The following is a 25,163-nucleotide window of genomic DNA, read 5'->3' on the forward strand; positions in this document are numbered from 1 at the left end:
TTTGTAAAAATAAAAGAAATAGGCTATTGGACATTTTGTCCATAGCAGCAGAACCCTCTCCTCCTTTGGAAGATGGGTGATGGTTTTCCCGCTCCTCTTTTGGAAGATGGGTGTAACGCCCCGGTCCCGAATGGAGTCGAAGAGTTACTACAAGTCACCTAAATCCTTTTTCACAATATAAATAAATATTTCAAAGACTCTATAAACGTATCATCATCCACTTTCAAAGACTCCATAACCATAAATACGACAACTCAAGGCTTAGTATAATTGTCAACATCCCAATAAATCTAGTCAATACAAAATATCAAACTACAAAATAATAACATTTTAATAATCTCAATACTTATTTCCTACACTTAGCAAATCTTGTACCCACTTTCTATTCTTGATCATCAGTCTAAGCATTCGCTTCATCTGAAAAATATTGTGGAGATAAGGGGTGAGTTATTAACAACTCAGTAAGCAGAAAACATATATTAGTATGTAAACATAAGCATTTTCACAGAGTTTATAATGCAAAAACAAAACATTTCAGTTTCAATATGCAAATCTCAAAAATACTTATCATCAGAAAATCAGAGTAACACTTCAAACTATTCATATACAAAAACCAACTTTTATATTTAAAGATGCCTTTGACACAACATGACTAAACATTTTCATCTTATCATATCATATCAGAGCATCATATCAGAATAGAGACCATGTTTAACCTACGCGGTAGGGTTGTGCATTATGCGAAAAGCCAAGCAGAACAAAAATCATCGTGTTACCAAAGCAATTGCACTCAAAGCAGAGACCACTATTATATCCCATGGCAGGGCTAGAGGTCATTATAACTTCCCATGACAAGGCTAGAGGTCACTATTATATCTCATGATAAGATCAGAGGTCAATATTGTATCCTGTGACAGAGCCAGAGGTCACTATTGTATCCCATGACAGGGCTAGGGGTCACTATTGTATCCTGTCACAAGGCCAAATATCAGAGTAAAACAGAATCAGAATCACCATATCAGTACCAGAATCATAAAATCATGCCAAAAGTTTTTCAGATGCCATATTATATCAAAACAGAGTACTGAAATAAATCAAAATCATTTCACATATTTAAAAACATATTTAAAACATCTTCACATCACATGCATAAATTTTCATAAATTTTATATTCGCTCTTTTTGCATAAGAATGCACAGAATTAACTCATGTCTACACCGACCATGACTAAAAAAATACTTTCTCTTGTACAGATTTTTTGCATATTCAGAATACATAATTGAGGTTGTTTTTAGATTTTTTTTCAAAACAAACATGCATACTTTTAAAATCAACCTCATTTCATTTCTTTTATACAAAGTCTAGTATAGGAATCCTACTTATTTTAACTTCTTAGTCTTTCAGAAATTCCTCACAACAATGCCAAACGAATAATCAATCGTCACCTATAAAAAATCATTTAGCTTGAATAAATCTCTAATTGAAAACGTAACTTGTAATCGTACCTAAAATACTCAAATTACCTACTTTAATTCCTCATAAACCTAAAGTTCTCTTAACCCAAAAATATCATTACTTTCTAAATTCATCAATATCCACTTAATAATCACTTAGCCTAATTCTAACTCATTCACAAGTCTATTTAAAAAGTCAAATCTGAACCCGCACAAGATACCACTAGGTGTTTTGTAACAACTGCTAACTACTCAAAATTTGACCAAGACGCCCCCCTTGAAATATTTTAAAACAATCTGCCAACACTTCCTTCCAACTAAAGGGTAAGGGTGTAATTAATATAAAAAAAAAAATAACTTAAGAGTCTTTCATTGAATACACATGATAGGGAGAGCCTATAGGTAATAATGCAATATGTGTGGTGGAACCCAAATGGCTACCACAAAATGAAGCTTCAGATTAGAAACACCAGAGGAGAAACCGTGTGAGAAACTCATTGAGAAGCAACGATAAAGAGGCATTGAGGTGGCTGAGGGAGCGGCAGTGAACTGTGGGAATGAGAGAGAAGGTGATGAGAGAGAGAGAGAGAGAGAGAGAGAGAGAGAAAGTAACAGAGAGATGAAATGTAGGGAGCTCGGCTTGTGCATACCGAGACGGCATGAGGGTGACGGCGACCAAGTAGGACTGTAGATCAACAGTGGTTCGTGCGATGGTGGATCGCGGTGTGCAGCGACGTCACTCAGCTTCTGCTACGCACGGGCTGAGAGCAAAACTATGCTCTGTTTTTCTAGATTAAAAACAAAGGTTGTTATGGTGAACATTTCGTGCACTCAGGTGGTGACCGTGAGGATATGCAGTGGCTCCATTAGGGCGGTCTAACCATGGGCTTAGGTGGGGTGGTTTTCTGCTTGGGTTGCTGCAGCAAGATGGAGTGGAGCTGCCGCTTGAAGGGGCTCACATGCAGTGGCTGGGTTGAACGTGTAGCTATGACGGGGTTGGTTTCATTCTCTCAGTTTGCCCAAATGCCAAGGCTGAGAGCTAGGGTGAACGACAACTTGAAGCTGGCGGCTTGCGAAGGTGCTGCAAGGAAGGGCTTTGGTAGAGGTTGGCGGCAGTGCGTAGTTTCTAAAATGCAAGGGAGGAAAGTATGAATATTTATAGGTGATTGGAAAAACCCTAAGGGAAAAGCTCAGAGGAAGAAACGTGCATGGGAGACGTGCATGGGTGTGGAGACTAATGCTAGTGGGCTTCTCACGGACTTGGGCTTTGAGGCTCAAAGTTTGGGCTTCGACTTAACTTCTAAAATAAACGAACTTGTGCCACAAATTTCACTTGTGCCACAAATTTCTTGGCCCGTTAAAACAAATTTCACTCATTCCATAAAAATATTAATAATTTTAACCTAATTAGCAATCCCAAAATAGAAAAAATCTATAATCAATATCCGTCAAAAATAAAAACTTATAATCTCAAGTGGCATTGGTGCTGGCCTGGGTGTTACAATGGAGGTGGTTTTCCCTCTCCTTCTTTGGAGGTTAGGAGATGGTTATCTTTATTTTTCTAGAGTGGTGTATTTTCAGACAAACCGGGATTAGTATCTTTTTTTTTATAGAGTCTCATATCTCAGAAGGTTTTGTCATTAGAGAGCTTATAAAAGTTAAGATAATGCCCATCATAAAGAAATTTGTATGCGGGGAAGCCCTAAACAGATGAGTAGTTTGGCTTGTAATCTTGATTTTTTTCTGTATTTATCAGTCACAACTGTAATTTTGGTTCTTTGAATGAAATGAAGTCAATTTCTCCTTAAAAAAAATAAAAGTAACAACTCACAGAGATATATTAACTAATTAGTATCATCCTCTTAAATATTACCGAGTAGTATCAACTATCAATAGTACTCTCTATCAAGAATCAATGATCAAGATTATATATAATTTATTGACTACTTTTTCATTATCTTAACGATCAAACTTAAACCAAGGCTTTATACAAATTAGAGCAATTTCCAGTTTCAAAAGCGGCGATGATCTCAAAGGTTTTTAGTTACCTCCTTATTTGAAGGGTGAGGTTTTTCTCTTAGCATAGAGGTGTGTCTCTTAGACTGTTACTAGTCTGAAGAGGTGGTACATGGAGGAGGAGTTGACAAAAAAGTGGGAAGGCCTTAGCCTTACATACAAGGAAAAAAAAGAAGGTGATACTGCTTTCTTCTATCCTGGACAAGGCTGAGGAACAAGAGAGATGTTGTCTTTTCGCAATGATTATAGCAAATAAGATAGTTAACAGAAAGGCATTCAAATGGACTATTTCAAGGATCTGGAAGACTGAAGGATGGATTCAATACTATGAGGTGGGTGAGGACAGGTACTTGAATTCACTTGTTGCAGCTATGGGGGTCACTAATGGACATGTGACCCTCTCTATTTAAAAATAAATAAATAAATAAATTACTCCCACGCTAGTGAGTCTGCAAGTAATTTTAATATAAATTCAACCATCCATGCTGGGTAAAAGCAAGGGGAAGATTTGCTTACATATCACGTCTTCAACAGTTCACCAGTTACGGATATCATTAATAGTGTTCGAAATATAATTTGAAACAAAGCAGAACAAAGAAAAAGTTTTATAAACCTGGTTGTATTGCTCCTCAAAAGGATTGTCGACGTCTCTGTCCCCGATTTCTTTGTGTTGGTCTATGCTGGATTTTTCTTCCAAGATACAGTTTGGGAAAGATCTTGAAAAGAATGCCATCAACTTTTATGAAATACCATATCCTCCACCTCTTCCAAAACATAAGCGGCCCAATGAAAATCCCAAAGCCGAAAACGTATCCCAATTCAATACTTAGATAGTTCCAATTAATCACAATCCTTGAATCGGATGGAGTTTCTCCAAATGTTGGAGGTAGAGGTATTGGCTCGCATTTTTCTTTCAAAGGGAAGCCACATAATCGTTGATTCCCTTCATAGGAAGTTTCCGAAAATGTAGCAAATTGCTTGATCAGTGGAATTCTTCCAAACAGTTGGTTGAATGAAAGGTTGAGGACTGACAGAAAAATAAGACCATCTACGAGTTGCAAAGGGATCTCCCCTGTAAGCTCATTGCTTGACAGGTCTAGTGACTCAAGATGGCTCAACTTTCCCAAAGATGATGGGATTAGGCCAGTGAAGACATTATTTGACAAGTTGAGAACATTTAACAATTTGAGTTCTCATAATTCTTCAGGAATAGGCCCAATGAGATTGTTGTATGAAAAGTCAATACAATTGAGGATTGTTGGGATCTTCACGAACTGTTGCTCAAGACCCTTGCTGACAATCTTTAAAGTATCTTGGTAATAATGATGAGGACCTAATCCATAAAAGTCAAATTGAAGATAATTCAGCTTTGTCTGTTCCTCATCGTCACCAGCTATCATTGTCTTCCATGCAGTGAAGGAACTTTTTGATAGTTTTCCACTGAATTTGTTGAAAGCTAGATCCAGAATTTGAAGGTCCGGCCAAGTGGCATTCGGCCCCAGGCAACCAATGGACCCATAAAACTTGTTTGATCGCAAAACAAGGACACGCAAACTGAAACTGTTCTTCAAATAACAAGGGAAGTTGTCTTCGATGTGGTTGTTCCCAATATGCAAGACTTTCAGCATTGTGCAATTGGCTAGAGATTTTGGCAACTCCCCTTCTAGTTGGTTTTCATTGAGAGCTAGAGTTTGTAAATGACAATTGCTCGAAAATGCATCAGAAATTGTGCCAATGAGGTTGTTTCTCCCCAGATTTAGCACTCCTAGCATCTCACTCATTTCAATCAAGCACCGGGGAATTCTTCCATTGAAGGAATTGTTTGACAAATCTAAAACTTGAAGATATGTAACATTGCATATTGAAACAGGAATACTCCCATTGAATTTGTTGCTTGAAAGGGAGAAGAAATTAGTGGTATTGGGCAAGTTCTCAATGCTTTTTTGTATGGAAGAGTTGAAATTATTCCTTGACAAATCCAAGTACACAACATTGGGGAGAAAAACCGGGAATTGGCCATGGAGACGGTTGGAACGAAGGTCTAGCATATTTAAAGTTGGACAACTGAGGAACGGTCCCTCTAGAGATACTAGGTAGTTAAAAGAGAGATTCAAGCGAGCTAGATTAGGAAGTTTCCAGATCCAACTGGGTACCTCTCCTTGGATCTGATTATGGGAAAGGTCTAGTTCCAATAATAAAGATTGGCTCCTCAAGAAATCAGGAAATGTTTTCAAAATGTTAGAAGAAAGTTTCAATGTGCTGATTTGAGGAAATAGGGATACCAAAGAATTGATTCCATTGTGTTCAATCAACAAGTTATTGAATGAAAGATCAAGATTTGAAAGGCTTTTCAATTGTTGGATGGAATCAAGCTGCATTGACCCATTAAAGTTGTTAGAAGAAAGGTAGAGGACCTTAAGGCCCCGGAGTTCAAAAATAGACATCGGTATTGGCCCTTCCAAGTTGTTGTTGGACAAATCAAGGATGTATAGTGGGTGAGAAGAAATATTGGGGAACTCGTCAAGTTGGCCAGAAAATCGGTTGTTGGAAAGTTGTAATTCCAGCAATAACGGAAGGGAAAACAGAGAAATCGGAAGACCACCTTCAAGCGAATTGTATCTCAAGTCAAGATTTTTCAAATTCAGAAGTTCTTTCCATTGAGTGGAAGTAATCTTACCTGTTAAATCATTATGGGTAAGGTAAATTTCTGTCAATCTCTTGGCCATACTGAATGATGGAATTGGTCCTGTGAAATTGTTGTATGACATATCCAAAAATACCAACTGTGTGAGGGTTGCCATTGACTTTGGGATTGATCCACTAAAATTGCAACTATTCAAATCAACTGTGGTCAACATTTTTAGGTTACCAATAGAATCCGGCAATGTCCCTGAAAAACAAGTACCCCCTAGTACTAGGGTTCGAAGATTTCCATTACGAGGAAATTCTGATAAAGAACCTTGTAGCATCGGATTACCTGATAATTGAAGCCTTTGCAGTGTTGGAATTTGAAAGATCTTTTCTGGAAACTTCCCATTCAAATTGCTTGAGGTGAAACTCAAGGATGTCAAGTTTTTGCAGTCTGCAAAAAATTCCGGAACTGGAACAAAAAACTGGTTATGAGCCAGATTAATAACTGAGAGGGACTGGAGATTCTGCAAGGATGGATCAAAAGGCCCAGAAAGATAACATTTTGACATGCTCAACACTCTTAGACGTGGCAGTGAAGATGATAGGGCCTGACACCACTCATACCCTTTTGATGAGATAATTACCCCATCAAGATGAAGTTCCCTAAGCCCCGAAAGATTCTGAACTAACGTAGATAGATTTGGGTTCTCAAGCATAAGCAAATAAGTACTCCGGTAAGAAAGGATGGATAAATCAAGAGTAGCCAACCTTTTGAGGTGTGAAATCTCGAGCGGAATCTGCCCAGCAAAGCCTGCAGTTGACAGATTCAAGTAGGTCAAATTGCTGAGCTTTGTAAACTGGGATGGAATCTGGGAAGAATCAAACTCGTTATAGGCCAAGTTTAGCTCTTGGAGATGCTGAAGATTGAAAAGGCTGCTAGAATTGTCAAGCACACCAGAGATGGATTCATTGCTGAGGTCCAGACCAATAACACGACCCTCGCTGCAGGTTACGCCTTCCCACGAACAGCAATCGGCACTATCATTCCAATGTACCAATTTTGCCGACAAGGCACCGTCAAACACAAGCTTGTTCTTCAACTGAAGCAACGAGGATTGCTCATCACCAAGACATTGGCCAGACACCACTGACGTACAGACTTCGAGGAAAAGTGAGCATAGAGGTATCAAGGAAAGGCATGAAATCAAGAATAGAATTTTCATTGTAGGCTGATCATGAAGAACTAAAGATAAGTTGAGGAACACGATCTTGTTGGCCGATTTGGAGTTTGGGCAACTTAGAACTTTCGATGATAATGTAGCCGCGGATCTTTCCGAAACATTGACTGAAAACTGGAATGGATATTTAGGAGGAGCTGGAAAAAGGGGTGGGTTTTCTCTAAAGGTGTGCTTGACTTTTCAAGCACATTTAAGATTGTGATTGTGAGATCACTCCACTACTAACATGTTGGCCAGCCCCGCTATGATTTTCCTCGTTTTCTCACCATAGCAGGGAGTTTTCTGCATAGAAAAAAAACTTGTTGGCTTACTTAACACGTTAACGTGTTGATCCTCAATAATGATCAAAAGCTGAGGATGCAATGGTGACTATGTGGTGAACTGACATTCAAAGAAGTTCAAAGATTTCACAGCTATTATAAGGTGAACCGTATGGGTAGGATTGGGAAAGAAACGGCTCATAAGCTAAGCAAATGATAAAAGGATGTGGTAGGAATCATTTCTGGAGTTTATGAGGCAAAATTAACTGTGGATGGAGTTTCTGGAAATTGTTTGAACAAGTAATCTCTTTCTATTAAAAAAAAATGATATATTCAGCAATAATTTTGAATTATACAATGTAATATAATCCACACCATCACAATCTTTGAGCTAAATCATGTTTAGCTGCTCACAAACTCTCAAGTTTAATTGTTTTCCCAAGTATGTATACAAGCCATCCACAAGCACTCAACTTTAATTTTGGACAACATGAGGATCTAGCCCCATTTGCTTCCTTGTTTTACCAACAAAGAGATCCCTGGACTCAAGGACTACAGAACAACGTAATACTGATTCTTCCAATTATATGGCATAGACAGCATTTAATGTTACACAATTTGATTAATACTAAAAAAATACTGAAGAGTTAAATGCTAAAAACATCAATCTTTTGACATATTCAAATGCCAATGTTCTGTCAACAGCATGTATGATGAACAGGACCAATAAGGGGAAAAAGAAAGATATTACAAAGAGTTAACTTGGTAAACCATCAACTTAGACCTATATCCAACACAAAATTGTTCTTAAAAATTTCAAAAGCAAAGTGTTGCATCCAAGAGAAAATTCTATTTGGATAGGTATTAATATTTATGAAGGCTTCTGACAATAGGTGGCATATAAAAAGATTGTGAAACTTTTGTACAGTTCTAGCAAATGTTGTATAATGTATACATATAAAAGGAAAACATTGCCAACCATTTCAAACAAAGCTAAAATGACAATCACCAAAAGAGAAGTACCATAAGGGTTTTTTTTTTTTTTTTGGCAGAAAATCATAACATCAACAGCAAAAATAACGAAAATTAGAAGTTTAAAACAAAAACGAGAAAAATTCATAAATTCCAACTATATTGCAATATTTTCCCACCTTGATTTAGCATTCACAAAAGCAAAGTTACTCTACAGCAAAGGAGCTCTAGATTCACAAAAATTGGAAATAGCCAAGAAGAGAAAAGAGAACAATGAAAAAAGAAACCACCACAATTTTGAATGTAAAAGCCACTGAAACAAACAAACCCTATACCTAAAATCCTAGGGAATCAGAATCTATTAGGAGCTAGCCACTTTAAAATAGACCCAAAGAAAGACCCAGTTCACAATTCGATTAAGATAAACCTACCCTGCCTTTACCATGCTTGAAAAATCTAAAGATGACATTCCATCTCTCAAGGCATAGACTAGCAACCATTTGCAAACCATTTGCTAGAATTCTACGGACTGTTCCAGAGAAACCATACAAGCAAAGAAGATGAAAATGTGAATTTTGAGCAAAAGGATACCTTTCTTAACTACTTATAAAAAAAAAAAGGATACCTTTCTTAACTTGGATATGCTACTTGTTGGAGAACCTGCATGTTGGAGAACCTGGCGAAGTCAATGGGCAAAAAACACTATGCTAAACGGTGATTTCGGCGAGTTCCGGTAAGAGAAGGGCGAGAGAGGAGGAGAGATTAGGGTTTGGAGTCTAGAAGTGAGAGGTATGACGATCAAACTGGGATGGGGCTGGGAGTTTAGTGATACAAAAACTCTACTCGCACCAGGGGTTGAGGAATTACTGCATGCACATCCATCCATGTGTAAAAATGAAACGGGACGTTTCGTTCAAATTCAGCTAGGTTGAAACGCAGCAAGCTTCGAGAACCCATAGATTAGATTCGGGTTTGGGAACAAGCTTCCCCATAGAGAACCACGAAGACGAAACATGAAGATCAGTTACCTCGCATCTTCTTCTTCTCATCTTCTTCTTTGCATCTTCTTCTCATCTGAAATGCAAATTCGGCTTCGGGAGCAAGCTTCCCCACATCCATGAAGACAAAACACAATGACAGGTTCTTCTCATCTACTGGTTTGCATCTTCTTCGTCTTTGCTATTTTCCGACCGAGCCGTGCCCCATTGGTAGTGTTTCTTCAACCAATGATTGGTAGTGTTTCTACGCATGCCCTAAACCGAATTGAAATCTCCCATTTGTAGTGTTTCTTCAACCCACCATTTCAAAATTCCCAAAATCACCAATTCAAAATTGCACCTGATTTCGAAATTTGGAAACCAACCCTAACCCTAAATCTAAATAATGGCATTTGGGCCTGCATGAAATTGAGGAAATATGTTATTGATATGTTTTATGTTCAATCTAAATCTAGTTTAAATTGTCGAAAATATTTGTTGATGCGTGAAGAGGAAAGCAATAAACAGAGTGCATAAGAAGTATTCGATGAAATGCCTCAAAGAGCTTTCACTTTTCATAGTGTCACATTTAGACTTATATGTCAATGAGTCTATTTTGAGCTTCCCTTTTTACAAGCATTTGTAGACTTGCACAAGTGTTTAATGTTGTCCATCTCTCATAGCTGAATCATCCAAGATGAGCCACTAATTACCAGTTCATCGAAACTCAAAATTACTTGTTTGCAATGGAATTGCTACCTCTACTTTTAGTGGGTCAGTCACAAAATAAATATAGTTGTGTTATGGTAGATCTTGTACTTATCTTGTGCATGTAGTCTTTTATTTGACTACTTTGGGAAAAATGGCATCATGTCAATTGCCTATGGGTCACTTTGCATTTTCATTTATCATCAAGTGTGGAGTGGTGGGGGAAGATACAATCCCCTTATTGTAAACAAAAATAAAAGAAAGTAAAGAGCATCAAACTTGACCAATTGAAATGATGGTTTTTGTCTTTTCAATTATTATCATGGCTCCTTCCTATTATCTGTAAAGTTTTATTAATGTCTTTAGGCTATATGTTCCTATTTCATGAAAGTGAACATTTATGGTAGCAAGCAATTAAAATGACAGTTCATCGGGGTATTTGATTAATATAAGAATATGTGCGGATTAATATAAGAATATGCCATCATCCATGACGATGTCTTCTTCATCTTTTGCTAAATGAACTCTGGGTCAACTATTCTATTTCTGTGAGGTTGAAGCCCAACTGAGATACTCAAATATTTCAAGAAATCCTGGACAACCATTCTTAGGTTATCCAAAGTACAACACAGAGGTAACTAAATTCATGTTTAGTTAAATTATTAATATTATGTGCACTAATATTTTTCCAAAATATGTATAAAATCCCAGGGATTACCATACTACAAGGATTTCAAGTGGGCAAAGGGGGATTGATATAGAATGTCGGATCTTTGAGAAACTCACAATAAACCATTAAGAAATGAGAAAGGGCTAAAGAAGATACTCAACGATATCGAAAAGAGGGAGATTAATCTTCATAAGAGAGCGGATGAGATTTGAGTTGGTGCTATCCAATAGAAATGCGGAGTTTCTTAAGGAGTTGGTGCTTGTTGTACGTGAAGCTGAAAAAAGACGTTCATGCACACTACTCCATGTGTATTGGGCTTTTACATTTGTTGTAACATGTTACTTGATAGTCTATAAGTGATTTTAGATTAGTGTTAGAAGTTAGTTGTGTCAAAAGGTCTGAATACCTCTTTCCATTGATTTCTTTCATTTATATAGAATAGAGTTACAACAAAGAGCCAGCATGTTCAGCACGATTTCAGCAGTTGATTGCTGCTGTTTACACTGTACACATTGAGTATATACACATTAAGTCAATGGTACAACCACCTATTTCTCTGCCATTCCATCTAGAAATAGAAAGGCCTAAAAGTCCATTTACAGCCACCCATTTTACACGTTAAGTCAATGGTACAGCCACCCATTTTACATGTTAAGTCAATGGTACAGCCACCTATTTTACATGTTAAGTCAATGGTACAACCACCTTATCTTTGTAACATCCCCCCTCAAATTGATGCTGGTGGATCAATAAGCATCAAGTTGTCAACCAAGAACTGATGCCGATGCTGAGAAAAAGCTTCAATGAATATGTTTGCAGTTTGGCGTTTAGTGGAAATGTGAGGGAGAGTAATCATATGTTTGTCAAAGGATTCACAAATGAATAGCAATCAACTTCAATATGTTTCGTACACTCATGGAAGACAAGATTATCGGCAATTTGAATAGCACCTAGTATTATCAGCATGAAGAGGAGTGGGATGCAGCTGAGGAAAACCAAGTTCCCCCAATAACCCACGAAGCCATGTCATCTCAGAGCATGCAGAAGACATAGCACGATACTTAGACTCAGTAGAGGGCTTGGAAACTCTGTCTTGCTTCTTACTCTTCTAAGAAATGAGTGCATTGCCTAAGAACATGCACCAGCCAATAACAGGATGGCGAGTATCCGCACATCCGGACCAATCAACATCACTATACCCCACCAACTGTAAGGAGGATTATTCTTTAGGAAAGAACAATCCGCATGTAGTGGTCCCCTTCAAATATCAGATAATGCGACGAACAGAAGCTAAATGAAGATGTCGAGGAGCCTGCATAAATTGACTGACTTGCTACACGGCAAACGAAATGTCAGGACAAGTAATCGTCAAATAGTTCAAACTACCAACAAGCTTCCGATACAAAGATGGATCTGATAGAAGTTCCCCTTCTTCCTGACGAAGCTTAAAATTTATCTCCAAGGGAGTAAAAATAGAGTTACCCGATTGGAGACCACCCAATGAAATAACATCTTACGTGTATTTGTGCTAGTGTAACAATGTACCAGTTGGAGTAAGATGCACCTCAAGGCCAAGAAAGTACTGCAGAGGACCAAGATCTTTCATATGAAAAGAGGCATTGAGATGTTGTTGTAATTGCTTAATTAACTCAATATCAGAGCCAGTAATCACAATATCATCAACATATACAAGAAGCAATACGATTCCTACAGAAGTCTTACGAAGAAAAAGAGAAGAATCAAATTGACTCTAAGTAAAATGAAAAGTAAGCAGGTTAGAGGGAAATTTGTCAAACCATGCACGCAGAGCCTGTTTCAATCCATATAAGGATCGGCGTAGCTGACAAACCTCTGAGAAAAGTGTAGCGAACATGCCGGGAGGTGGGGACATATAGATTTCTTCCTTCAAATCCCCATGTAGAAAAGCATTCTTCACATCCATCTGCTAGAGAGACCACCCTTATGATGCAGCAAGTGCCAAGATAGTCCGTACAGTAGTCATTTTGGCAACAGGTGCAAATGTTTCTTCATAATTAATACCATACTCCTGTCGGTTCCTAAGAACCATGAGACAGGCATTATATGTCTAGTGAGCCAACTAGGGGTGAGTTCGGTCCGGTCCGGTCCAGGGAGGTTTTACGGACCGGACCAGACCTATTCGGTCCAGGGTTTTCCCACCCTAGACCGGACCGAACTCCCTAAGGTCCCGACCCCATTCGACTTTTTTTTTTAAATCCTATGACATTTTGTTTAATACTTATGTAATTATATTGTGATATATTTAATATATATAGTATACTATTATATATATTAATAATAGGCTAATACTATTAGTCTATTAGTATATAGTAAATTAGTAATAGTTATTAATTTATTTGCTATAACTAATAATACACTAGTACTAATACTATAACTAATAATTATATGTAATAATAGTAATACTAGTAATATTATATGTAATATACTAGTATTACTATATCTCTTCAAACACCACACATTTATTAATACTCTATGTCATACTATATTAAATAATAGTAATACTCTTATTACTAATACTCTATGTAGTTATATTAAATACTATATTACTAATACTCTATATAGTTATAGTGATTTAATACTAACATATTACATATTAAGTTAATTATACTAATACATTATAAATTTATAAATATATGATATATTATAATTTATACCAGAACTCTTATAATATGTTAATATATTAATATATACTAGTACTATATATTATAGTTAATAGTTATACATTAAATAGTATAATAATACATTAATACTAAATATATATAGTTATAGACTTATAATGATTTAGTTATTATTAATTTACGATTAGTTATAGACTATTAGTAAAGTCTATATATTACGAATCCATTATAAGTCTATAACTATATATATTTAATATCAATGTATTATTATACTATTTAATGTATAACTATTAACTATAATATATAGTACTAGTATATATTAATATATTAACATATTATAAGAGTTAGGGTATAAATTAGTATAGTATTACTTATAGTATTAGTATTATAATTTACGATTAGTATAGACTATTAGTATAGTCTATAAATTCTTATAGACTATACTAATAGTCTATAACTATTAGTAATATATATAGTTATAAACTTATACTAGTATAAGTAATATTAGTTATGCTGAATCAATCAGTTAGTATAACTATCAGTAATTTGTATTAAACTATTAGTAATTTAGTATAGCTATATTATATCAGTAGTATTAGTTATGTTGAATCAATCAATTGGTATAACTATTTTCTACATTATTAGTATTAATAATATTAGTATAGTTATAACCATATATCCTATAATAGACTTAAGAGTCTTAAACTATATAATAGACTAATAGTATTAGTGCAACTATATAACTATATATTAATACTAATTATAGTGAAAAGTATAACTATATAATAGTATTAATAGTAGACTAATTGTATAGCTATATATTAGTATTAGTTATATTTTTATAGTGATTTAGTATATTATAATTTCTATATTATAATTTATACTATAACTCTTATAATATGTTAATATATTAATATATATAGTAGTACTATATATTATAGTTATACATTAAAGAATATAATAATACATTCATACTAAATATATATAGTTATACAATTATACTTATAGTGATTTAGCTATATATTAGTATTAGTATTACTTATAGTATTTAATATAACTATATAGTCTATATTAATATAAGTATAACTATAGTCTATTATAATATTAGACTATTAGTATTTTTTTTTAATACCATATTAGACTATTAGTATTAGTATATTAGTATAAGTAAAACATTATATAATTAATTTATAAAATTATTTATATAAATTATATTTTTTTATTTTTTTCATTCGGTCCGGTCCGATCCAGTCCGGAGTGGAAAACCCCTGGACCAAGATCGGACCGAATGACTTCGGTCCTCCTAAAAATGGACCGGACCAGACCGAATCCGGTCCGGTCGGTTTGGCCGGTCCGGACCGGCCAATTCTCACCCCTAGAGCCAACAGCTCGAAACTTGACTAAGTATACCCATTTATAACTAATAGGTTTGACATTAAATGGACAAATTACAATGTCCTAAGTGTGATTGTCTTGAAGAGTTGGATTTCCTCTTGCATGGCTTGCTGCCAACATGCTTGGGTGGATGCCTGAGTATAAGAGTGAACAGAAATAGTGTTGAGAGTGGTAGTAAGCGAGATGTGAGGAAAACCATACCTATCTGGTAGATGTGTAACCAAGGTGGAGTGCCGAGGTATAGGAACAGCAAAATCCGATGATGGATCAGTGTCTGGAATGGGCATTGAAGGAGGAAGACGACGATGATACACCATACCTGATTGAAATTGCTTAATAAAGGAAAACACGTCATCAAAAGTGGGAAGAAGAGTAATAGGAGGATCTGAAATAACATGAGACTGAAATAAATATTGATTTTTGAAAAAAATCACATTCTGTGAGATTCAGAATTTATTTGCATGAGCATCATAACAAACAATCCTTTCTAAGTAGGACTTTATCCCATAAAGGCACACGTAACAGACTGTGCAGCAAGCTTGTGACACTCAACAGGGTGGCAGATGAACAAAATAAACACACCCAAAGGTATGAAAAGATTGATACTCAAGAGATATGCTAAATAATCGAAAATAAGGAGAATCATAATCTAGTGTGTCAGTAGGCAAACGATTGATCAAATAGATAGCAGTAGATAAAGCTTCTACCCAGAACTTCGAAGGTACAGAAGAATCAATCAACAAAGTACAGACTACATCTAAGAGATGACGATTCTTACGCTCAGCGACTCCATTTTGTTGAGGAATATAAGGACAAGAACATTGAGAAATGATCCTCTTTTGCTGAAGAAACGTTTGAAAAGAATGACATGTACTCCCCCCTGAGTCGGAGCATAAAGTTTTGATAAAAGTGTTGAACTGTGTCTCAACAAGCGCAACAAATTTTTGAAAGACAGAAAACACGTCAGCTTTAGAACAGAGAAAATGCATCCAAGTGAATCGACTATAATCATCAATAAACGTCATAACCATATTGACCATGAGAAATAATAGGACTTACACCCCAAACGTCAATATGCACAATCTCAAAACAGTTAGAAGCACGACTACCATGCGCAGAAAAATGTAAGGTTTTACTTTTACCAAGACGACAAGTAGCACAATCAAAAGATACAGGAGCAAAAAAATCTTTATTGCCCAAAAAATCATGTTTCATAAGATGAATCAAGACAACAGAATTAGGATGACCTAATTTCTTATGTCAGACTTCATTAGTATTGGTAGTAGCCGTACAAGCAAAAGAAACAACATTAGGAATAAAAAACTGTAAGGGAAAGAAACGTCCTATTTTAGGCCCCTTCACGATCACCGTCCCCGACACTTGATCCTGCACAAGATCACCACCATAAGAAAAGTGAATATCACAATTATTATCTATCAATTGTCCAACAGAAATCAAATTGGTAGATAATCCAGGAGAGACAAAAACATCGCAAAATGAAAAGCCCAAATTACCAACAACAGTAATAGGAAGAGTACTGCCGTCAGCGATTTGAATAGTTTGCATGTCGCAATACTTACAAACATCATGTAGACCCATCATATTACCAGTTATATGATTAGAAGCGCCTGAATTAACAATCCAATAAGTTGAGTTAGTACCCGTACCTTATAGGCCTAAGGCCGTAAAAGCATACACAATCATCTGTTGGACCATTGCTAGTATGAGAACAGATGAATTAGGTGGCTCCGAAGAAGAAGAGAACTGAACAGCAATCTGAAAAGCTTGGGATTGGCAATTCTGAGGCCGTACGCGACAGTCTTTAATGATATGACCCTCTTTCTTGCAGTAGTTACAAACTTTCTTAGGACAGTTAGGAGCAATATGACCAAATTTTTTGCAACTGAGACATTACAACTTGTTCCTCCCTCTTCCTTGTGCTGCATAAGCTACATTCATAGTATCAGAAAAGACCTTCTCAGAAGTCATACTCATCTAAGTGGATAAACGTTGTTCTTCACGCAACAAATCTCCCAAACATATATCCAAAGAAGGAACTGGATTACAGTTCAATAAACCAGCTCGAACGGGCTCAAATTCAGGTCGAAGTTTCATTAAAAACTAATCGCATTGACTCTCAGCATGAACTGCTTGAAGAGCCACAAGTGCCGTAGGAGGAACCTTAGCATGAATAATGACAGAATATTCGCTCCAAAGGTTAATAAAATCATAATAAAATTACGCAATAGGTAAATTGCCTTGACTATAATTACTAATTTCCAATTCTAATTAGAACTTCCGAGCACTATGATCTTGGTGGTAAATACGGTGAAGATAATCCCACATAGCCTGAGCCGTAGTAAAACAACGAAGATTGGTCACAAGGTGAGACTCAATCGTCCCCAACCTTCTTCACCCAGGCTCGTCGCCGTCAACCTTCTTCACCCAGACCCGCCGCCGTCGGCCGACGTGGCCAACATCACCCCCACCGTTCGGTTCCCCTCCTGCCGGTGAACACCCCCACCAAAAATCTCCTCCATCCGAGCCACCGTTAGCCTCCTACAACCCCTCCTTTCCGCACGGTTTTGAGTAGTTTTCAGCGCCGTTGCTCCACCTCCAGCCACCACCTCTTCACAGCTTCTTCCCCTACCTCTTGCCGACCTAACCCACCCATTTCCGGCCTCGATCCGTTGCCGGAGCAGCTCCCACGAGCTCAACTCCGATTTTGCTTTTTTCCACTTCCACCGCCGTTTCCACCGCCACCCACGGCCAAAGCTCACTTCCTTTAGATTCATAACATCTCAAGGTCATTCCCTATCAATTTTGTGTCTTGGTTTGTCCCCGTTCGAAAGTAGGTAATTTATTACCCACGACCAGAGTGTAAAATACACTGTTACGTTGTTTTTTCTCCGTCATCTGCAACGCCGCGAGTTTTTGAAAAATACCGTATAGCGCTGTAAGTATTTTCCAAACTCTACTTTTAGATTTAAATATATTTTGCTCTTACAATAAATCATCTGGCTGGTTGGTTGATTCCGGACTAAGTCCGAAGAGTTCGGGGGTCGGATGGATTGAGGACGGAGTTACTTGATTTGTTGATTTGTGATTGGTTGGTTGGTTTGTGCCTTGATGATTGCATTGTATAGTGCACGCATGTTCATGTTTAAAAAAGGAAAAACCGGGTTTTCGTGTAGTTGCATGCATGTACATGTGTTTGTAAAATGGAAACTGGGCTTGTAAGCGAGAAATGATTTATGGTATATGTGAACGGTTGGATTGACTGGTTTGAGTCAGAGGCACATGTAGGAATGGTGGTAAACAGGGACGGTGGTAGAATCCCGCCTACGGTGCACACGTAGGGATGGTGGTAAGCAGGGACGGTGGTAGAATCCCGCCTGTGATTCCCGCCTACGGTGCTTGCGTAGGGACAGTGGTGAGCAGGGATGGTGGTAAAGTCCCGCCTACAATGCTCTAACGGTCTGGTTTTTGAGCCATTATCGGGAATAATGGCGAGCTTATGTTTAAAGAATATGTTTTGGGCCAAAATGAGATTTTGGCGTGCGTGGAAAAAAATGTGATTTTATGGGATATGCGCATTTGCATTCTTTCATGCATATTGTTTGAGTTTTAATGTATTTTTATCTTGTGGCGTTTGAATCTTTACTTACCTGCGGCACCATTTTTGGTACCGTAGATTTTGGTGCAGAGATCGAGGAAGAGGAGAAGGCTGAGCCCAAGGAGGCAGCTCCGCCGGAGTTTTGATTTGGAAATTATGCTTTGTAGTTTGGTTTGAAACAATATTTGTATCTCGTAATATTTTATTATGTATGTTTTGAACGGTTTTGTATTAAACAATAAAAATTCTGGTACTTAGTTTATAACTTTGCTATCTGCTGCATATTTCTTCGTGCACATTTGTTGCTTATACACACACTTGGCACTTGGTAATAGGGTGGTGACCCGTGATGTCACCATCCGAACGTCTCGATTTTCCCGTGTCCGTATGGGGGGATTTGGGGGCATCACACACAGCCCAGAAACCACAAAGCAAGCACTGGAAATAAAAACACTGCCCAGAAACAGAGAGGAACTGAACCTGCTGAAAGCCACACATAAGTGGTCGATCACCACACAACTACACACAAAATCTGCCAAAAGCTTCAAAGCCACCCACAAACGCCGTCAACCACCACAGGAAATGCCGACTGTCACTAAAACATCACCTGCAGCTACCGACAGCCACCAACAACCACCAAGGTGACAAGCCCACAAGTCGGAACCTCACAAGCACCGAGAAAACACTCACCACAACTCAGCAACTCACCAACGTGTGAGAACAGAGAAGAAAAAAAATATTGTCGCAACTCAAAAAATTAAGACCACAGAGAAATGATAATCAGAATAGAAGCTCTGATACCATGTCAAAAGATCTGAATACCTCTTTCCATTGGTTTCTTTCATTTATATAGAATAGAGTTACAACAAAGAGCCAGCATTTGCAGCATGATTTCAGCAGTTGATTGTTGTTGTTTACACTGTACACATTAAGCATCTACACGTTAAGTCAATGGTACAGCCACCTATTTATCTGTTATTCCATCTAGAAATAGAAAGGCCTAAAAGTTCATTTACAACCACCCATTTTACATGTTAAGTCAATGGTACAACCACCTATTTTACATGTTAAGTCAATGGTACACCCACCTTATCTCAGCCACCCATTTTACACGTTAAGTCAATGGGATAGCCACATATTTTACATGTTAAGTCAATGGTATAGCCACCTTATCTTTGTAACAACTTGCTATGTGTATCTAAGTTGTTTATATCAATGTCCACAGTTTGTTGCTTTTCGGTTTTTATTAGTGTCCAAAGTTTGTTAATTTATCAGATCTATTGAATAGTTGTTGGCTTCTTATAAAACAAACATGTAAACGGAAATCTAGTAATGAAATCAAAATATTGCCCTGCATAAAATCTAATAGGTAATGAATGACAGCTCCCTCCCAAAATGACTAAACTTCTCTAAAGTCACCAGCAAAGTGAAAGGTGGGAACCGAAATCAGAGATATGTAGGGGCGCTAAGTGCAAGCGAATATTACAAGTAACAAAGCATCTGTAGGGGCACAAAAGTCTTAAAAGTATTTGCTTTGACAAATCATCATTAACTAAGAAGAAACCTGGCCAGAATTCAACAACAAACCTACCAACTAAAACATAGAAAAAATGAAAAGAAAATTGGAAGTAAATAATTTCTCCATTTACAAATCCCATTAGAAAGGCATTGGCCATGTCCATTACAATTGCAAGAACTAATTAAACAAGAAACCTGCCCATAATTAATTGAAACAAACCTGCCAACTAAAATATAGAAAAAATGAAAAGAAAAATGAAAGTAAATAATTTCTCCTTTTACAAATCCCATTAAAGAGGCATTGGTCATGTCCATTACAACTGCAAGAACTAATTAAACAAGAAGTGGTAGAGGCCATGTCCATTACAAATACAACTAAAAAAGTGCAATCAAGAAGTTCTCTCAAAGAGAAGAGAAATTGACTGCCTAGGTGATCACAAATTGACCAATATTAAACTTAAAAGTCACCAAAGTTGCACCAGTTATGATCCATACTCCATGTGTCCAATTATAAATATAACAAAATTAATATACCTGCACGTGTCCAACATTGGACATATTTATCTTTTATGGGCCAAATAAATTCCTGCACGTGTCCAGCACTGGTGTATCTCCTCCATCTCTCTGATAAACAAGTAACAAAACTCATTTGTAAGTGTTTGCATTAACAAAATTACTAGCATAAACATGTATATTTAAATTAATTAATGTGGACCTGTTTACGTTTTCCCTTGACTGGTGCTTTTGTCGTCTTCGCTTTAACTTTCCACATGTCTTTCTTCATCCTGGATGCTCTTCTCAGAGATGGAGGTCTGTCTTTCCCTCTCACAACTAGTGGATTGAGTACTTGCTATGAACTACCACCTACTTGTGTTGTACGACCAACATTGGAACCTGTAAGGGTCATTGATGGGGTTTATGGTTGTCACGATATAAGTCAATCATTGCATACAACTTATGTGTTGCATCCTCGGTATGCTTTTTTCAAACCCGCTGCATGAGTAATCATCTGACAACAAATATTCAATAGACTTGAATATCTGTTAGCATCTGCCCGTTGATCCCCTGCGTCATAGCTACAATGGATTAACGTGTATCTCCTCTTAATGTCCTTCTTCCATTGATCTAGAATATACCTCTTTGGCATAGATTTTATACCGTTACATTTTAATACGGCCAAAATATACCTACGCAATATACCTCTCATCTAAAATAAACCACATGAACAATTTGCAGCTGCATCTTCCTCACTAAAGTCCACTGAATGTGTAACTAGCTTAGTGAACTCTTCCACACAAACTTCATCCTCTATCAAATAGGTCTTAACTACACCATCTGTCTAACGTAACTCTAGATCCAGATCAATAATGCTAGTAAGTTGCTGCTGAACTTCCCTGAATTTAGCATTTGTGTACAAATCTTGAAATTTCTTTTCAATTAGAGATCTAGATATGCAGGGAATGGTGACGCTAAATGAGTAGAAGTCCATGCTATTTTCATTTTCAATTTTCTTTTTCAGCACATTGTCGAATTGGTCGACGAACTCTTTAAAGTTTGTCTTATTAGCATGAACATAACCATAAAAAAAAACAGTAATGCTCTCACTCCGCCGTGTTGTACTCATTCTAGCCCAAAAAAACTTCTTCAAGAATGCAGGTACCCAATGCTCACACTCAGCATATAAACTTTGCAGTTAGGCATTCTCATGCAAGTTGTAAGTGGTGATTAACTGATCCCAACATTTCTCAAACTCTTCAACACTTTGGGTGTCATACACACATTTCATCAATGCATTTTTCATCCCGCTTTCGTAGGAAGCATGAGAGACAAGCTTTTCGGGGACTTTCTTCAGTATATGCCACAAACAAAATTGATGTCAGATTTTTTGAAAGACAATAGCAATTGCATTTTTCATCGCTCTATCCTGATATGTGATAATAGCTTTTGGAGCTATATTATCCATACACTGCAACCAGGTCTGAAATAACCACACAAACGTTTCCGTATCCTTATTGAATATCAATCCCACTCCCAACAAAATTGACTGGCTGTAGTGGTTTACACCAATAAATAGAGTAAAGAGCATCTCATATCTATTCGTCAAATACGTGGTGTCAAATGTGACCACGTCACCGAAATACTGATATGCTGCCCTACTACGGGGTCTGCCCAAAAGACAATTTTTAGCCTCCCATCATCATCCAAATCCATCAATGCAAAGAAATCGAGATTTTTGTATTGCATCCTACAAAAATATTCTCAAAGCGCTCTAGCACCACCTTTCCCAAGTCGTAGATGTTTTTCCTTGTCGATATAATTATGACAATCATTTTCCAAAAACGAGAGGTTCTCTAATCCACCAGCACCAACGACGAGAGATCCAAAACTCTTATTCATTTGGATGCCAACCAAATCATTCGTATCTATGACTCTATTTATGGAGTCACTCGTTTTTCTATTACATTGAAAGAAACGAGATTTATTTAGACTAAGACTATGGTTATGGATATTACGAACTGTTGTCAAAACTTTCCATCAACTCTTAAGGCATTAATCTCCTTACATTCTGTCTTTCCTGTCAAACGTGGTCTGGAGACATTCAACGTCCTATTCCGGGCCTTCCCACCACGGGCAACCAAGAGTGACATATCTAACAGTCTCATCATCTCCTCTCTCAGTCCTTCTTGTCATCACCTCAAACCAGCAATTCTTAGCATATTGCTTATAATAACTCATTAATTCTTCAAAAGAATAAAACTCCATCCTCGATTTTGGCTCCTCAATCATATCACCACCAACTTCATCCTCTAACTGAGGTGTCCCAGCAATGCTATCCTCGGTTTCCCATGAATCTAGTCTATCTTCTTTGCTTTCTTCAACTTTAGATGAGGTACATGGCATACCAGTTTCCCTACAATCGGGTGTTTCCTCTATATCAACGTTTCCACTCGTTGCGGAGCATGTAGTCATGAGAGGAGTAGGGTAACTAGCATTCTGCAAAAAATTAAAAAATAAAAATAAAAAATCTATGACATTAAACTTTAAACAAAAAAAAAAACAACTTATTAAAAAAATTACAAGAACACAATTGCATCACCACTTGAATATTGCTTGGATATTGGTAGCCATTTAGATATGGCGGAAAAGCTGGTAACCACATAGGAAGTGGTCCATAGTAACTGTGCATGTAATTTGTGAAGTTTGGACAAGTTGATGGTATGTCCTATCCTAACATGTTATTACACAAGTTATTCATGTAATTTGGAAATAAATATCAACACAACACAGTCTTACAAATTTTTAAAAGATATAACATACTGCAGTTGGAGAATTTGAGGTAGATGGTGTTAGTGGAGATGGTTGTTCTTCCCCTTTTCCCATGTTGAGAGGAAATGAACTGCATGTGCAATAATACCAGTCAAGATTAGTTGAGAGATTACTTAAATAATATGAAAAACTTCTTCAAACGATATGTATATGTATATATATTATATATCTATACACACACATTCATAATTTGATTGTCAAGACATAATAGGTAATTGAAAACAAATAATTACGCCTACAAGAATTGTTCATTCTAATTTATATATTTGTAATTAATTCAGAAAAAAAGGAGCCACCACTTCCGCTTTTGATGATGGAAATGGTACTACTGGAAGCATATTCTAGATTGAAGCCTATAATATCCTTCTTTCTTTACTTGGTCAGTGGATCTCCAAGCAGAGGGATAAAGCTTCAGTATATGGAATATATCTTTACTTGGTCTGTATTCTATGCTTGATTTTGGTTAATTTTGAACTGTCCTTCCGTTGGTAATTTCTTTTGTTTTCGTTGATCTTGTGCAGACCATGGTGATGCTAGACTCTATTTGAATGATTTTGAGTTTTGGTAATTTGCCACATAATCAGTTTTATCACTTTAATGGATTCGAGTGCAATGTAACCAATTTAAACACTTATTCTAAACTTTTATAACCCTCTTTACTTAAAAAAAAAAAAAAAATCGAGAGAAGTATATTAGAGAACAGCTTTTATATGAAGGAAAAATCCATGGCCAGAAGAACTGCAAAATAAATCAGTATAATTACTACATTGTGCAAGTAAGTGAGAGACACAACCAAGACAAAGTGAAACCGATTCCAGAGGAACTGCAAAGCCAAGCTATTCATTGCAACAAAATTAAATGGTCTACAGCATCCTCCCCATTGTTGTTTCAAACTACTGGGAGACTTTAGCAATGATATGGTCCAAAGTGATTCCGTGAAAAAATGTTCATAATCAAAACAAAAAAGCCCTACTTTCTATTACAATGCGCAGGAATTTAATCTCTCTCTCTCTCTCTCTCTCTCTCTCTCTCTCTCTCTCTCTCTCTCTGTTCTTTTCTTTTCCGATGCACAAGTGGTGGCCAAAGGCTTGGATTCCTTCCATTTTACTTACAGAAAGGAATAACATTTCATTACAAGAAGCCAAATCTTATAGACATATGGAATCAAAAACTGCATAAAACAAAGTAACAAAGAATGCTCATACCCACGACGGCACTCTCTCTTTCAGAAATCGACCACCAGCTCAGATTCTTCGACGGCACGATGGGGGTTCGACGACGCTAGCTGGTTTTCTTCTGTGATGGGTTTGATCCCCACCTCGCTCTCTGCGTCTGCCTCTATATGGGATTTTCTCTTCTTTTCGAGCGGTGTCGCTCGATCTGCAGAAATCAAATATATATTCCTTTTTAGAGTTGTATTCTCGGCCGAGGAATGGACCTGCGAGGCTGGGATGGCCAGCAAGCAAAAGGTACAATTCTCACTAGCTTATCTATTATCTAAGAAATTATAAATTATTTAAAGAATCGTTTGAAATAGAAGTTTCATTGTTTATAAATTATCTAAGAAATCATAAAATATATAAAAAAAAGTTTTATTCATTGTTATTTCATTATTTTTTTTCTCTTTCTTTATATACAATTTTTTTCCTGCTATTTTCTTATCACTATTTCTTGTTAGGAATAAATTAAATAGTGATTTAAGATTAGATAAACTAGTATGAAAG

General features: G+C 36.8%; 2 protein-coding genes across 10 annotated transcripts; both read right to left on the reverse strand.

Moving 5' to 3' along the window:
- Positions 1–208: 208 nt before the first annotated feature.
- LOC122295029 (receptor-like protein 6) lies at positions 209–13,137 on the reverse strand. Of its 4 annotated transcripts, none has more exons than XM_043104037.1 (3): positions 6,448–13,137; positions 4,084–6,360; positions 209–417 (listed from the first exon to the last, which is right to left on the reverse strand). In XM_043104037.1, the coding sequence occupies exons 1-2, from the start codon at positions 7,322–7,324 to the stop codon at positions 4,664–4,666; spliced, it is 2,574 nt and encodes an 857-aa protein (XP_042959971.1). In that variant the 5' UTR covers positions 7,325–13,137; the 3' UTR covers positions 209–417; positions 4,084–4,663. The 4 variants fall into 4 exon arrangements, with proteins under 4 accessions (XP_042959971.1, XP_042959970.1, XP_042959968.1 ...); XM_043104036.1 differs by having other exon boundaries at positions 4,084–6,072; positions 6,148–13,137; XM_043104034.1 differs by having other exon boundaries at positions 4,084–13,136.
- Positions 13,138–14,905: 1,768 nt separating this feature from the next.
- Positions 14,906–24,935, reverse strand: LOC122293177. Of its 6 annotated transcripts, none has more exons than XR_006237188.1 (6): positions 24,645–24,935; positions 23,431–23,509; positions 20,828–23,106; positions 20,647–20,736; positions 16,646–16,918; positions 14,906–16,364 (listed from the first exon to the last, which is right to left on the reverse strand). XR_006237188.1 is itself a non-coding variant. In XM_043101667.1 (4 exons), the coding sequence occupies exons 2-4, from the start codon at positions 23,491–23,493 to the stop codon at positions 22,720–22,722; spliced, it is 576 nt and encodes a 191-aa protein (XP_042957601.1). In that variant the 5' UTR covers positions 23,494–23,509; positions 24,645–24,935; the 3' UTR covers positions 22,490–22,719. The 6 variants fall into 6 exon arrangements, 1 of the variants encoding a protein (XP_042957601.1); XR_006237187.1 differs by having other exon boundaries at positions 16,646–16,927; XR_006237190.1 differs by lacking the exons at positions 14,906–16,364; positions 16,646–16,918 and adding an exon at positions 23,210–23,340 and having other exon boundaries at positions 20,369–20,736.
- Between the last annotated feature and the right edge of the window lie 228 nt (positions 24,936–25,163).

This window comes from Carya illinoinensis, chromosome 14, assembly GCF_018687715.1.
Source record: "Carya illinoinensis cultivar Pawnee chromosome 14, C.illinoinensisPawnee_v1, whole genome shotgun sequence".
NCBI lineage: Eukaryota > Viridiplantae > Streptophyta > Magnoliopsida > Fagales > Juglandaceae > Carya > Carya illinoinensis.

Excerpts from the sequence above, each read along its gene's own strand:
- LOC122295029 (XM_043104034.1), bottom strand. The coding sequence starts at position 7,324 with ATGAAAATTCTATTCTTGATTTCATGCCTTTCCTTGATACCTCTATGC.
- LOC122293177 (XM_043101667.1), bottom strand. The coding sequence starts at position 23,493 with ATGGGAAAAGGGGAAGAACAACCATCTCCACTAACACCATCTACCTCA. Across the intron at positions 23,336-23,430 it reads CCTCAAATTCTCCAACTGCA|GACATACCATCAACTTGTCC; the intron begins GTATGTTATATC and ends ATGTTAGGATAG. Across the intron at positions 23,107-23,209 it reads ATCCAAGCAATATTCAAGTG|AATGCTAGTTACCCTACTCC; the intron begins GTGATGCAATTG and ends AATTTTTTGCAG.